We start from the raw sequence: 16029 nt of genomic DNA, 5'->3' as shown, positions 1-16029 counted from the left end.
ATAGCTCACTGAGATAGTGCATTGCTTTGCCATGTGTGTGACCCAGGTTTGGGCCCAGTCCCCACTGCATTTAAGGAAGCTTCAATCTTGTTGTGGTCTATTTCATTCTCCCTCTGTCTCAAGAAAGAAAGAGAGGAAGGAAGAAAGGAAGGGAGGAAGGAAGGAAGGAAGGAAGGGAGGGAGGGAGGGAGGGAGGGAGGGAGGAAGGAAGGAAGGAAGGAAGGAGAAAGAGAGAATCAGTGACAGGAGACGATTCAAAATGTTAGCAGCGATTACTATAGATGATTTTGATAGTTATCTTGTTCTTTCCTGTGTCTCCTCAATGTTTCACTGTGGAATCCCACTGTGGGTACCAGAGCTTGGTCTCCTTCTTATTTTAGTTTTTGCCTGTGTGCTGCCAGGGCATGAACACGAGGCCTTACACATGCACAATAACACTGAGTGGCCTCCTGGGTCCAGTCCTTTCCTTTGTTACTTACAGGGGGGAGGGAATACCACAGCACTGCTCCACCCGTCCACAGTGCTCTTCCTGGTGCTGCCTATGATGTTTCTATGTCGTGCCAGGGTTTGAACCCAGAGCTTCACAAATAGGTGAACGTGCACTCTACCAGGTTAGCTACCTCCCGGCCTCCCCCCAGTGACACCTGTTAACCTATTAATACCGCACAGTCACCGGTACAAACAGGAGACAGTGTGAGGGGAGGGAGCAAGTCTGGGGGACCACAGGGCATGTCAGAGCACAGGGCAGATGGCAGGTGCAGAGACAACGCCCCAGGAAAGCTTCTGGGAGTGGGGCAGGGGAAGCTTGGGGGTGTGGGGTGGGGGGCACTGCCAGCCTGAGGGTCAAGGTTCTGGCTGCACACACAAGCATTCACAGACACCAGCTGCTGGAGACAGAGTCAACGGGGAACAGTCCAGGCCAGGTGACAGGGACACCTGGGGAGGAGACTCAGCAGCGAGGACAGAACCAAAGGGAGACAGGGGACAGACCTCTCAGGACAGGCCTCAACCCCTTGATAAGGGGATCTCCAGGGACAGTCCCCAGAGGGGGTGGACTTGGACTTTTCTGGGGCCAAGAAAGGGGGTTCTGCTCACACAGGTCATCCCGCCACACTGCGCTCTGTCAACATCAGCTTTTATAACAAGAGGGGGCAGAGCTGGAAATGGAGGGCCCCTTGCCAAGGCCTGACTGGGATGAGTTTCTCCAGCCTTGGAGGGGTGGTCAATGTGGTCTGGCTCCTGGCTTAGAACTTTGGGGGGTGGGGGAGCTGACACAGGGGTCTCTCCCCTCCCACCAAGAACTAGAAAAATGACAGGTGGTTGCCAATGGCAGAAATCCCAGAGATGCCCCCCACCCCAGGAGGAAGAGGAGGAGGGCTGGGGAGCAGCACCCCATCAGGCCCTGGTCTGCACAGACAAAGCCACTGTTTCTTTCCTCTGCGGTGACACTGAGGGCATTGATGGGCCTGTTACCATGGGAACCCACATTGCTGATACCATCCTGGGGGAAATGGAGCGAGAGCCCCCCCCCCCCCCCAAGCGAGACAGCTGCCAGTGATTCACCCTTGCTCTGGACCAAGTCCCCAGGTTCAATCCCCAGCACCACCAGAAGTTAGAGCTGAGCTGTGTCTGACCTCATCTCTCTCTGTCCACCTCTCATTCACATAAATAAGTAAATACATCTTTCTTTTAAAAAAAGATAAAAAGTGAGGTGGAAAGGGGCCAGGTAGTGGCACACTCAGTTGAGAGCACAGACATTACTATACACAAGGGCGCAGGTTCAAGTCCTTCCTTGGTCCCCACCTGCAGAGGGGGAAGCTTCATGAGCGGTGAAGTAAGTACTGCAGATGTCTCTATATCTCTCTCCTTCTCTCTCTCCCCCTTCCCTCTTGATTTATCTCTGTCCTATCAAAATAAAATAGGAAGAAAAAAGGGGGGAAATGGTCACTGGAAATGGTGGATTCATAGTGCTGGCATTAGGCCCCAGCAATAACCCTTGTGGCAATAAAAAAATAAAAATAAATAAAGGGGGGATTGGTTCAGCCAATGGTGCAAAGTAGGAATCCGAGAGTTCTCAAGTGCTCCCTGCCCTCCATGAGACCCACCTCCCTCCTGTTAACCGACCCAGCTTGGCCAGTGGCCAGAGAAGCCAGGATGCCCATTGCAGAGACAGACAGGTCAGCAGGTCATGGCAAGGTCCAGGGGGCTGGGGTGCAGGGGAAGGGCCCATGGACTGGGCTGAGGAGACTGGAGCCTACCCATAGGTAGCCAGGAAGAACAAGGTTCACAGGGTGGGCGGGAAGATGGCAGTGAAGGGAAACAGCACAGCACCCAGAGCCTAAAGGAAGCCAGAGTATGACACTGGTTTGGGGGGGGGGGGGCAGTAGAACCAGGGAGGTGCAGGAGAAGGGGAGGTAGGCAAGAGGTGGTGGGGGGCTTGGCCTGGGCCAGGCAGTGGCAGGGGAGAAGCAGGGATGCCCACAAGCCTGACAGGAGGCCAAGGGAGCATTCATGGAGTGTAGGCAGTGACAGTGACTGTCCTGAACACAGGCGCCCCCCCCAAGACAGGTCTGCAGTCACACACAGCCAGTCCACTTGCCAACATGGCTGAGTAGGGTGGTTTGGGGTCTGGGCCCCAGGCTATCAGTCACTGGTTTGGGATGGGAGAGAGTCTGGCCTGGAGTCCCCTCCCAGTCAAACAGGCCTGGTGACACCTCCCTGCAGGGCTGGAGAGTTGCCCAGAGCAGGGCACCCATGCGGGTGGTGCCTGTCAGGGCTTCAAGTCAATGTCAAGCCATGCACAGGCTGGAAGTCTGAAGGAGCACAACAGGGGAGCTGCCTCAGAACAGGGTGCCGGGGGGGGGGGGGGGGGGGGGAGCAGAAGGCAGAGGTAAAGAGGAAGGAGGAGGGGAGTACCACAGCGGGTTAAGCACACATGGCACAAAGCGCAAGGACCTGTGTAAGGATCCGGTTTGAGCCTCTGGCTCCCCACCTGCAGGGGAGTCGCTTCACAGGTGGTGAAGCAGGTCTACAGGTGTCTATCTTTCTCTCCCTCTCTCTGTCTTCCCATCCTCTCTCCATTTCTCTCTGTCCTATTCAACAATGATGACATCAATAACAACAATAACTACAACAACAATAAAAAAACAAGGGAAACAAAAGGGAAAATAAATAAATAAATATATATATAATAAATAATAAATAATAAAGAGGAAGGAGGAGGGGAAAACAGAAGGATGGAATAGGGAAAAAGGGAAGAGGAAGAGGAGGAGGGGAGAAGAGGAGGAGGGGAGAAGAGGAGGAGGGGAGAAGGAGGGGAGGGGAAGGAGAGGAAGGAGGGGAAGGAGAGGGAGGGAGGAAGAAGTGAGGAGAATGGAGAGGAGGTGAAGAGGAGGGGGAGGTGAGAGGGGGAGGAGGGAGAGGCATGTTGCTTGCCCAGCCGGGTTACAGAGCATCAGAGGCAAAATCCTTGCAGAGGCCATAAGAGCTGGGATGTGAACACAGTCCTGCGTGATCCCAGAGTCACCCAAGGCTGGGTGCGAGACCTCAGCAGGGTCTTCAAGCTCCTATACCCCATTCGTCCTCCATCTCCTGTCTGCCTCATTTCCCTGATTCCCACCAGAGAGAGAAACTCGAACCATCCCACTGGACCGGTCTGTGGAGACATCCAACTCTGGTCTGACTCACAGCTTTCTGCTAGAACATTCCTGGCTGTTAGCACTCTGGCTCAACTGTGCTTAGGTCACAACCCAGGTGACTTAGGAGAGCCGTTCTCTCCAGCTGAGCCGCGTCTGCTGAGCTCTGCCACCACCTGAACAGATGCCAGTCAGGACAAGGTATGACGCCAGCAGCCTCAGGGCCCCAGTCACACCCTCTCCCCACTCCCCAAGCCAGCCAGCCAACCAGCCAGCCATCATGCACAGGTCTCTTGGCTCAAAGAATCAAAGGAAGACGGTCTCCCTGCCCTCGCCGCCAGCCCCCCCCCCCCCGCCCAGATCAATACCAGAGAAGCAGGTCACAGGTGACTGCTACTGGGCTCCCCCTGCCTGTCCTTCCCAAGACCCCCAGACATGCCGCTGGCTAGAATCAGCTCTGGTCCATTATTCAACTCCTGCTTAAGCTTCAGGAGCCACGGGGAGCAGGACAACCTTCCTCCGTGACAAGTGACTTACTCGGGGCTACCTGAAATGTGGGGCCAGGTATGGCCAGCTTGGTAGCTATTTTAAGCAGAAACTATTTCAGGCAAGTTCAAAATCACTGACGGCTCTTAGATCTCCCAAGGCCCTGGCAGCCTGCCGGCCTTTTTATGTTCAGACTCAGAAGCAACAAATTAGCTCAGTACCCCGGGCAAGGCAAAAATGCAGGGGAAAGTGGAGTCGATAAACATCACTTCCAAACACTGCCGACTCGGAGCTGTGACTGGATGGGTGACAATCTCTCCTTGTCATGGTTTTCACACAAAGAGCTTAGCTGTTCTCGCTGGGCAGCATCAGTGGCAGAGGAGAGCAGGGGACACCGGTTAGAATGATGGCCACCTCTGGCTTGATAGGGCCGAGTGGTGGCTCACCTGGTAGAGCAGATGGAAGGACCCAGGTTCAAGCCCTCCGGTCCTCACCTGCAGGGGGAAGCTTCAAGAGTAGTGGAGCTACTCTGACTCTTACCCTCTCTTGGGGGAAAAAAAAAAGATCATTGGGAATGGTGGAGTTGTGCATGTACCAAGCACTAGGAATAGTCTCGGTGGCAAAAATAAATAAAATAGAAGCCTGATACAAGGAGTAGATAGTGGTTGGGAGATGGAATTCTGGGGCTCTGGGAGCTTGGTGATGTGTGCAGAATGTGCGTGCACATTTTAGACATCAGGAAGAGAGAGAGAGAGAGAGAGTGTGTGTGTGTGTGTGTGTGTGTGTGTGTGTGTGTGTGTGTGTGTGTTTACATGTACTGAGTATGACTGCATGGATATGCATACTGTCGTATACTTCGATATCTCTATACTACATAGCAATGAAGAAAAGTAAAAGCAAAAAAAATACTGAGACATGGTTTTACATTTGATTTACCGATGTGTTACAAACACACATATAAACGTATAAATGTGGGCGTTGGATGGTAGCGCAGCGGGCTAAGCACAGGTGGTGCAAAGCACAAGGACCGGCATAAGGATCCCGGCTCCAGCCCCTGACTCCCCACCTGCAGGGGAGTCGCTTCACAGGTGGTGAAGCAGGTCTGCGGGAGTCTTTCTCTCCCCCTCTCTGTCTTCCCCTCCTCTCTCCATTTCTCTCCTATCCAACAATGATGACATCAATAACTACAACAATAAAACAACAATAAAACAACAGGGAATAAATAAAGTATAAAAGTCTATCGTCAGTGAGAAGCCGGCAAAGAGCAGTGTAAAGTTCCTCTCTCCAGTTTTCTCCCCTTCTCAGAGGCTACAGTGGATGAGAATGTGAGGCAGGTTCTCCTTGTCTGTGCTTCTATCTCTTTACGATGTGTGGAGGCATCTGTAAATCAAACTAAACTGCTCAGTGTGGTTTCTAAAGTTTACATAAACACTATCTCTTGCCATGCTTACAACTTGCCTATTCTTACTCTTTATTATTCATAAACGCAGCCCAACCCTTGGGCTGATGAAACAGATCTGGTTGGATCTGGTTAGAGATATACATCTGCTCGATTCCTCTCTACCGGATAGCATTCCAGGGCACGGCTACCTTTGATCTATTGTCTCATTCTTCTACTGTGTTTCTCTTCAGCTGAAAATCGGGGGTGGGGGGGGGCCGCAGGTGGTGGTGCCTCTCATCTCATTAAGTGCACACATTACAGGGCACAAGGACCAGGGTTCGAGCCCCCCTGGTCCCCACCTGCAAGGGGAAAGCTTTTCTAGCAGTGAAGTAGTGTTCTCTGTCTCTCTCCCTCTCTATCACCCCCTTCCCTCTTGATTTCTGGCTATCTCTATCCAATAAATAAATAATAACAATAATAATTTTGTAAAAAAGAAAATAAAAATGTCCATGGGGCCATGGAAAGGGTTCAACCATTTAGAGCACAGAACTTGGCCCCAGAGGCCACAGGTTCAATCCCCAGCACCATGTTATTACACAGAGCTGAGCAGCACCCTGGTCACTTCTTTCTCTCCTCTCCCATTTTTTCTCTTGTAATAAATAAATAAATCCTGGTGGCCAGGTGGTGGTGCACTGTGTTAAGTGCACATAGTATGAAGTATGAAGCGCAAGGACACATGCAAGGATCCCGGTTCGAGCTCCCGACTCCCCACCTACAGGGGGATCGCTTCACAAGCGGTGAAGCAGGTCTGCAGGTGTCTCTCTTTCTTTCTTCCTGTCTCCCCCACCCCTCTCAATTTATCTCTGTCCTATCCAAAAAAAAATTGATAAAATGGCCACAGGAACAGTGGATTTATAGTGCAGGCTCGGTGCCTGCACTATAAATAACCCTGGAGGCAAAATTAAAAAAACAAACAAAAAAAAACAAATAAATAAATCCTTAAAAAGAAAGAAAACCAGGGGCCAGGCAGTAGCGCAAAGCACAAGGACCAGTTCAAGGATCCCGGTTCGAGCCCCTGGCTCCCCACCTGCAGGGGAGTCGCTTCACAAGCGGTAAAACAGGTCTGCAGGTGTCTGTCTTTCTCTCCCCCTCTCTGTCTTCCCCTTCTCTCTCCATTTCTCTCTGTCCTATCCAACAACAATAATAGCAGCAACAACAACAATTGCAAAAAAGATGGCCACCAGGAGCAGTGGATTCCTAGTGCAGGCACTGAAACCCAGTGATAACTCTAGAGGCAAAAAAAAGAAAAAAAAAAAGAAAGAAAACCATAAGCCATTTTTAATTGCCTACCCCTCTTTTTTATATAAAAACAAAGAGGCAGAGAGTGGAAGAGACCACTGCACCAAAGCTTCCTTCACGGCAGTGGGCGCTGGGCTCCAGCCTGAGTCCTGCACATGGCAAAGCAGCATCCTGTCCGTGTGAGCTATTTTGCCAGCCCAAGGACTGGGCTGCTTCTGTGAAATGCCATGTGGACATTCCCCCTCAAGGATCCCTGAACATTTGCTTCAGAGTTTCTCCTCAGCAGAAGTGACATGGAGACTCGCTGATGTCATGCCTCTCCCACCCCCCCTTCAAGTTACTCTCCAAAGTCCTTCAATCCATGTCCACTTCCGCCAGGAGAACCCAGAAATTCCTGTGGCTCAGAGCCATGATGGCTACACGTCTCCTTTGTTAATGAACCTAACAGGTGAGACATGGCGTCTCTCTCTCACCTGCTGGCCTCAGCCCACCAAGCACTGGGGGATTGATTCTGTTTGCTGGACTCCCTACTTATGCACTTGCCCACTTTTCTACCTAGATCCATCCTTTTCTGGTGTATAAATGAGATGCCTTTCTTATTTCTAACTCCCCAAATAGCCAAGACACTAACCTATTTGTGACATGGCATAAATACATGTATCTGAAGTGTCCAGTTCCACCCCAGCAGCAATACCAGAGTGCTAAGTCTCGGAAGTCAGGCGGTAGCACAGCAGGTTAAGCGCAGGTGGTACAAAGCGCAAGGACCAGCATAAGGACCAGCATAAAGGTCCCAGTTCGAGCCCCCGGCTCCCCACCTGCAGAAGAGTCGTTTCACAGTCAGTGAAGCAGGTCTGCAGGTGTCTGTCTTTCTCTCCCCTTCTCTGTCTTCCCCTCCTCTCTCCATTTCTCTCTGTCCTATCCAACAACAATGACAACGACAACAAGGGCAACAAAATGAAGAAAAAAGGCTTCCAGGAACAGAGGAACAGTGGATTCATAGTGCAGGCACCAAACCCCAGCAATAGCTCTGGAGGTAAAAAAAAAAAAAAAAAAAAAAAAAAAGAAAAGAAAAAAAGAAAAGAAACCAGAGTGCTGTTTCTATGTCTCCTTCTCTCCCATATTCTCCCTCCCTCTCTCATATTCTCTCTCTCTCTGCCATACCCTCTCTCTTTCTCACTCTCTTTCTTTCTCTCTGTCCTATATGAAACTCTCTGTCATATAAATTAAATTAAATAAATCACTTTTAAAATACTGTTGTGAGTTGGCAAGGTAGCTCACCTGGACAGTGGCCTACTTTGTCACACAAAACCTAAGTCGAGGCTGGTCCCCACAACACTGGAGGAAGCGTCAGTGCTGTGGTGTCTCTCTGTCTCTCCTTTCTATGTAATAAAAAAAAAAGGGTGGCAGTATAGCATAATGGTTATGCAAAGAGACTTTCATGCTGGAGGCTCTCAAGTCCCAGGTTCAATCCCCCAAACTGCAATAAGCCAGAGCTGAGCAGTGCTCTGGTAAAAAAAAAAAAAAAAAAAAATCCCCAGCAATGCTATATATGCACTGTAAATATTCTTCCTAGTCTAGTCTATGGCTTGCTTTTATTTTTACTATTTTTTAAACTTATTTATTTATTTAAGAAAGGAGACATTAACAAAATCATAGGATGGGGGGGTACAACTCCACACAATTCCCACCACCCAATCTCCATATCCCACCCCCTCCCCTGATAGCTTTCCCATTCTCTATCCCTCTGGAAGCATGGACCCAGGGTCGTTGTGGGTTGCAGAAGGTGGAAGGTCTGGCTTCTGTCATTGCTTCCCCGCTGAACATGGGCGTTGACTGGTCGAGTATTTTTACTATTTTTTAAATGTTTTCTTTCCTTATATATTGGATAGAGACAGAAATCTATATATTGGAAATATATATTGGAAATATATATTGGAAAGAGGAAAGGGGAATACAGAAAGTGAGAGAGGGGGCTAGGCAGTGGTGTACCCAGTTAAGTGCACATAGTGTGAAGCACAAGGACCCATGCAAGGATCTGGGTTCGAGACCCCACCTCTTCACAAATGGTGAAGCAAGTCTGCAGATGTCTAACTTTCTCTCTCCCTCTCTGTCTCCCCTTCCCCTCTCCATTTCTCTCTGTCCTATCCAATGAAATGGAAAAAATGAGAGAAAGGGAAGAGATGACTGCAGCACTGCTTCACTACTTGTGACGCTTCTCTCTACAGGTGGGGACCAGGGACTTGAACCTAGGTCCTTGAGCATGGTAACATGTCCTCTGTCAGATGTGCTTCTGGGCCCCCCATTATAACTTGATTTTTTTTTTTTTGCCTCCAGGGTTATTGCTGGGGCTTAGTGCCTGCATCATGAATCCACTGCTCCTAGAGGCCATTTTTTCCCTTTTGTTGCCCTGGTTGTTTTATAGTTGTGGTTATTATTATTGTTGCTATTGATGTCATCATTGTTGGATAGGACAGAGAGAAATGGAGAGAGGAAGGGAAGACAGAGAGGGGGAGAGAAAGACAGACACCTTCAGACCTGTTTCACTGCCTGTGAAGTGACTCCCCTGCAGGTGGGGTGCCGGGGGCTCAAACCGCGGGATCCTTATGCCGGTCCTTGTGCTTCGCGCCACATGCGCTTAACCCACTGCGCTACCTCCCGACCCCCCTTATAACTTGCTTTTAAACCCAGCCACGATGCCTTTGCTAGCCAGGATTTTCATCTGCATCTATCAGTCTTGGCCTTTTTCCTTTGCACAGGGAGTCCCTTCCTTTCTCAAGGTCCCAGGCCTTCCTCAGCAGTTCTGCCCAGAAGTGCTGTGTCACTCTGGCCTCTCACCCACTTGGGATTTTCAGGTGTGTGTGTGGGAAGTTGTCACTACTCTCAGCGCCTTTTCTGGAATTGCCCATCTCTTCCCCATCCCTCTGTGGCTCTCCTGCTCACACAAGCAAATTCCTGTACATGGCAGAGTGCCTGCTTCACCATGTGTGAGGACCCCGGTTCCAGCCCCCGCCCACCACATGCATCAATCTGATCAGAGGGAAGCTTCAGGAGTGGTGGAGTAGTGCTGTGGTGTCTCTCCTTCTCTATCTGTCTCTGAGCCTCTATCTGAAAACTAGTAGTGGACCAAAAGTAGCACAATGGATAAAACGCTGGACTCTGAAGCATGAGGTCCTAAGTTCAATCGCAGCAATATTCTGGTTTCTCCTCTCTCCTCTCTCTTCCTCTCTCTTTACCCTTTTTCCTACCGTTTCCAGAGAATCTGTGATTCTGAAATCCTGGTGGAGTTGATGTTGTGAACTTTGGTCTCGGAAGACAGCATAATGGTTCTGCAAAAAGACTTTCATGCTTGAGGCTCTGCAATCCCGTGTTCAATTCCCAGTCCTACCATAAGCCAGAGCTGAGCTGTGCTCTGGTAAAAATAAATAAATAAATAAATAAATACAATAATGTAAATAAATAAAATTTATTTTTTAAAAAAAGAAAAATAATGATACTATAGGGCAGGGGAGAAAGCATAATAATTTTGTAAAAAGACATTCATACCTGAGGCTTTCAGGTCTTAAGTTCAATCCTCCACACCATCATAAGCCAGAGCTGAGCAGTGCTCTGGTAAAACCCTGCCCTTGTGTCGTGCCCTGCTTCCTCCCATCCTGGTGGTCTTTATTTATTGACCTCTTTATTTGTGAGAGAGAGAGAGAGAGAGAAAGAAAGAGCCAGTAAGGACTTTAAAGAGTTCTCTGTGAGTATGTGAGTGGTGGTGGTGGTGATGGTGGGGTGTGCTCTGGGCCTTTTCCACATGAGCAGAGCACTTAGGGGGGAAACAGGTTGGTGGAGTCCAGAGCAGATGCCTGCAGTGGGAAGGGACACATTTGTCCCCAACTACCCAGCCCACTCTGTGTGACAATGTCCACAGAGCCTCCCCTAAGATTACGCCACCCCAGCCGAGTGACCAGACCATGTGGGGGTCCACTCTGACTGCTCTGTCCACATCTGAGGAGACCGTGGGCAGGGACGACCGCCCTGTCCACAGCTGACTCCGGGGACAGCTCAGCTCAGTGAGTGAGACACAGTGTTCCCAGGGTCAGGTGCTGGGAACTGGCCTTCGGGGCCCAGAACCTCAGGACTCAACACCGGCTCCCATCACCTCCTATAATTACAGAAGCCGGGAGCCACCCCAGCACACTGTAATTTGCTAGACAGTTTAAGGAGCCACTTTGAGCCCAAGACAAATTGGGTCCACCTGGGCAGAGTGACAAAGGGCGGCATGCACTGGGGCTTAGCGGGGCACATAAACACCAGAAGCTATGACGGAGGGGCTGGAACCCCCAAGAAAACAGCCAGGGAGATTGCAGAACAAGAGAAAGAGAAAAACAATGCCAGTGGGCCCAAAGGCCAGCTCTTAAATCACAGGGTGTTTGAAGAGAGGCCAGTGACTGAGAATATTTTTTTCAAAAAAAAAAGAAAAAGAAATACTTGAGGGCCAGGGGGGTGGGGGTGGGGTGGGAGGAGTGGGGAATCGCTCAGTGGCAGAGTACAGGGCTTGCATGCCTGAGGCTGCGAGGTCGATCCCAGCACCACATGTCCTGGACTGGTTCTCTGACTTCTCTCTCATACACACAGGTGGAAGTCTCTCATATGACTAAATAACAAAATAAATATATTTTTGGGGGGGAGGGAATTCCAGCTGTATTAAGGCAGAGAGATAACACACAAGGTAGGACACAGGCCTTGCCATGCACGTGGTCCAGGTTCAAACCCTGGCACCACATGAAAGCCCTGGAGGAAGCTCTGGAGCTGTGGAGACTCTTTCTCTACATACACACACACACACACACACACACACACACACACGATGTCAACTCAAGCAAACCAGTAAAGATAAACTGCAGCTGTGGTCACATGAAGCTCTGAGTCCATGCTGGCCTGCCCGGTTGCGCTCAAAGCACAAAACCTTTTTTTTTCTCTGGAATGTCACAGCAGTCCCCATGAGTGGACTAGGGGGGAGGTGTGTGTGTGGGGGGAGAAATGCCATCTCTGTTGGGGGCGATGTCACACTGCTAGCTGCTGTCTCCCAGTCTGAGGGGGGCCTTAGCCCTCTTGCTCACTGACAGGACCGGTGCCCTGCTTGGTGGCTGGTGACAGCAAGGCCACCAGGCGGGGCTGCAAGTTCACCGGCCCCGCTTGCCCCTTGGGGTGCCCCTCTGCGGGACCAGACCAGACGACTGCACGAGGACCTCGCTGTCACCGTCCCCACCGATGAAGCCACTTTGCCAAGGTCATACAACTATTCGCCCCCGGAGGGGGGCGGGGGGCGGAGGGTGGTCAGAGGCAGGAGCAGCGCGCCTGCAGCCTCCGGGCTCCGGCTCCGGGTCCGAGCCGCGCGGGGAGGTGCCCAGTGCCTGCGGGAGCCCCCGGTCCCGGGCGCCGGCCCTGCGCGTGTCCGGGAGCGAGCGCCCCCCGCGCGGACCCGGCCTCCCGGGGGCCGCTGAAAGCGCACGGGGCGGCCGGGCCAGCTCCTCCCGCGGCCCACGGGGCAGGTGTCCGCGCCCGGCCACGCGCCGCGGCGCCCCGCGGGAGGAGAGGGGGCGGCCGGGAAAAGTTTGGGGCGCTCGGGGCGCCGCACTCACCTGGCCCAAGTTGAGGTAGCCGTGCGCCGCGGCCACGCGGGCCGCCTGGGCCGGGCCGCCCAGCACGCGCACCGCCCAGTGGTTGGTGTAGACGCGGCGCGGCGGCGCGGGGCAGGCGGCGGGCAGCGCGAGCAGCAGCAGCCAGCGCAGGGGCGGCGGGGGCGGGCCGGGGGCGCGGGGCGCGCGCGGAGGCATGGCGGCGGCGGCGGCGGCGGCGCGGGGCAGGCGGCGGGGCAGGCGGCGGGCGAGTGCGCCGGGGGGCGGGCCGCCGCCTTTTAAAGCTCCTGCCGGGGAGCCGCCGCCACCGCGGGCGGGAGCCGAGCAGGAGGGGCCGGGAGGCGGCCGCCGCGCGTTCCCGCCCGCCCGGCCGAGGGCCCGCGCTCCAGCGCTCGGCGGGGACGGGGACGGGGACGGGGACGGGGACCGAGGCGGGGACGGGGACCCAGGCGGGGACGGGGACCGAGGCGGGGACGCCCCCCACCGGGGAGTCGGGGCGCAGCAGCGCGCGGGGCCCACGGGGAGTGTTGAGGAGGGTGGGGGGGTCCGGGTGGGGTGGAGCCCCATTTCCACCCGCGGCGCTCACCTGGACTTGGTGGGGGGGCTGCGGGGCTCGGTGACCCTCTCTGAGCCCAGAGTGATAGTGTGGCCATGTTCTGCTTAGGGCGGGCTGAGTCTAGGTGACCCCCTCTGAGCTCAGCATGAGGACATGGCCTTGCTCTGACTTGGAGGGGCTGAGAGTCTGGGCAGATTTTGGGGTGGGGGCTAAACTCATAATGAGAATTTGGCCTGGCTCAGCCTTAGGGTGCTGTGAATCCGCGTGACTCCACTGAGCTCAGATGAGAATGTGGCTTTCCTCAGACTTGGGGGTGGGGACTGAGGGTCTGGGTAACTGTGCTGAGCACAGCAAGAGAAGCTGGCCTTGTTCAGACGGTAACCCCACTGTGGCCAGCCTGAGAACATGACCTTGCAGATGGGTCTAGATTTAAACCCAAACCAGGCCTGACAGAGGGGGCTTGCTGCATGCAAACAGGAGAGACTTAACACCCTAGTCCTCAGCTACCCCCACCTCAGTGCAGGTGAGCTCTCACTCCCAGATCTTCAGGACCCTCTTCGCACAGCTCAGACCACCACACATAAGCCGGGGTGCCCCATAGAAACTTCCAGAAAGGGGCGTGCAGTCAGCTCTGGCTCACCGTTTGTTATTGTGAGCACATGGTAGGTGTTCCTTGGCTGCTCAGACTCTCCTGCTGAGCCTTTGCTTGGCTGGGAGAGGGTGGACCGACAGCAGTGGAGGGGGTCATGGGCATGGCTGGGGGTGATGGCTTCCCCAGGTCCTCCCCAGCCTCCTCCTTGGGAGCCCATGGATTTCGTAATTGTAACTGGCATGATTCATCCTCCTGCAGGCGTGACTCACACCATGGGCTGTGGGGGTGCGGGGAGGCGTGGTGGGAGGCCCTGAGGGACAAGCCAAGAGTCTTGTTCACAATTGCTCCTGCCTAGAGCCCTGCTCAGTATCCAGGGCCCATCCCTGCTTCTGCCTCAGACACCACAGAAACACTTGGGCTGAGCCGCCAGGCTGGGCCCCCTTTCACCCCCCCATCACTCACTAGACAATGTCTGTCCCCCTTCTGACCCCTGTTGGCCATTCAGTATCCTGTTCATTCTCTCATTCTCTTTTTCTAGATTTACTTTATTATTTGATAGGACAGAGAGATATTGAGAGAGGAGGGGGAGATAAAGAGGCACCTGAAGCTCTGCATCACCACCCGGAAAGCTTCCCCCCTGTAGGTGGGGTGGGGCTTGAACCCAGCTCATGGCATATGGTAACATGCTTTCAACCAGGTGCGCCAACGCTTGGCCACTCTAGATTTATTTTTATTGTGATGTGGGAGGTGACACAGTGAACAAAGTGTGGGGCTTTCAAGAACTTGGCATCACACATACCAAAGTATTGTTTTCTCTCTAACCCCACATTTCATTATGCATAAAGGTTTTTAAAAATATTTTTTATTTATTTTATTTGAGAGAGAGAGAGATACCAGAACACTACTCAGTTTGTCTTCTGGTGGTGTGAGGGATTGAACCTGAGACCTTGGAGCCTCAGGCATTAATGTCTTTTGTATAATCATGCTATCTCCCCTGTCCAAGTTTTTTGTTTGTTTTGTTTTCAAATTTATTTTTATTTCACAAGAGGTGAGAGAGAGAGAGAGACCCTAACCTACATTCTGGCACATGTTGATGCCGAGGGATTGAACTCAGGACCTCATGTTTGTGTCTAAGGTTTTTTTTTTTTATATTTATTTATTTATTTATTCCCTTTTGTTTGTTGCCCTTGTTGTTTTATTGTTGTAGTTATTATTGTTGTTCTCGTTGTTGGATAGGACAGAGAGAAATGGAGAGAGGGAGGGGAAGACAGAGAGGAGGAGAGAAAGATAGACACCTGCAGACCTGCTTCCCCGCCTGTGAAGCGACTCCCCTGCAGGTGGGGAGCCGGGGTTCGAACCGGGATCCTTATGCTGGTCCTTGTGCTTTGCGCCAGTGTCTAAGGTTTTACTGCTGTGTCACCTCCCTCCCTGGAGGCTTGTGCTGTATTTCTTCACGCATGTGACCCTCTCCAATTTAAGCCACTAAAAAACAGTGTCACCCTAGGCCCTCCCCTAGCTCCACCCCATCCCCCACCCCCTCCATGCAGCAGTGACTTGGAGAAGCAGAGATAAGGGTCTTTCCATAATAATGGAGTAGATTAAGGGATTCAGCCCAGTGAGCTGGGAGAGAAAGAAACTTACTTTGCATTTTCATTTGGAGGGATGAGAATATATCAGGTCTTTTTGGAGCTAAACTCCTCTTTTTGGAAGGAGGCACCCAGGCAATATCTGGGCTCCCATGTGGGAATGAAAGCAGTTCCCCAAAATGGACCCCCATTGCATCAGCCCCGGCCCTGTGCACTGGCAAAGACTATGTTCTAGTACTTTCTCACACAGATGAGGCCATACTCTCGCACACAGATGAGGGAGGAGACGCAGCACACTGGCTCAGGCCCCCAATCTCCAGATGGCAGGGAGCTTGGGGGGTGGGGGGTGCCCATCTCTGGGGGTGGAGTTGGGGTTCACTGCTGCCTCCCTCATCTGAGGTCAGCCAGCTTGGGGATGGACAGGAAAGCTCAGTCCTAATTGCTCAAGTTTTAGAAAAACCCCAATCAGAGATGGATGTCCATATTAGTGTCTCCCCAGTTCAGACGAAGGAGGCATGGAATTCTGGGTCATGAAATGACAAGATCTCTCGAGACCACTACAGTGGACCTCACATCACTCGGGGTGTGCAAAATTCCGTCCAGAGATCATCTCTCTTAGGCCATCATCGGCTCTTGGCTCTCCATCTACAGGGAAATTGTATTCTGGGGAATGTTCTAGGCTTGACAGGCATGGTGCATACTTCAAAGAAGGCCTGATAGGCAGTACTTTAAAGGGTTTAGGAGGGTTTGGGGGAGGGGTCACTCAATCTCAGACAAGTGGCTCTGGTGTCTCCTGCTGGAAAATGGCAATGGCCAGGCTGTCCCCAAGTGGGAACACTGATCAGTGAGCAAAGCTCTCACTTCTCCTTT

At 52.4% G+C, this 16029-nt stretch overlaps 1 protein-coding gene across 2 annotated transcripts in view; it reads right to left on the bottom strand.

The window, feature by feature from the left end:
• Window positions 1-12879, bottom strand: part of PCSK6 (proprotein convertase subtilisin/kexin type 6) — a 160062-nt gene extending 147183 nt beyond the window's left edge. For both annotated transcript variants that reach the window (XM_060179302.1, XM_060179303.1), the window contains exon 1: window positions 12429-12879. In XM_060179302.1, coding sequence (XP_060035285.1) covers window positions 12429-12623 — 195 coding nt within the window. In that variant the 5' untranslated portion in view covers window positions 12624-12879. The remainder of the gene's footprint in view (window positions 1-12428) is intronic.
• Between the last annotated feature and the right edge of the window lie 3150 nt (window positions 12880-16029).

This window comes from Erinaceus europaeus, chromosome 20 (assembly GCF_950295315.1).
Source record: "Erinaceus europaeus chromosome 20, mEriEur2.1, whole genome shotgun sequence".
Lineage (NCBI taxonomy): Eukaryota > Metazoa > Chordata > Mammalia > Eulipotyphla > Erinaceidae > Erinaceus > Erinaceus europaeus.
The sequence above is the reverse complement of the archived record's forward strand: the minus strand, read 5'-3'. Positions and strand labels throughout refer to the sequence as shown.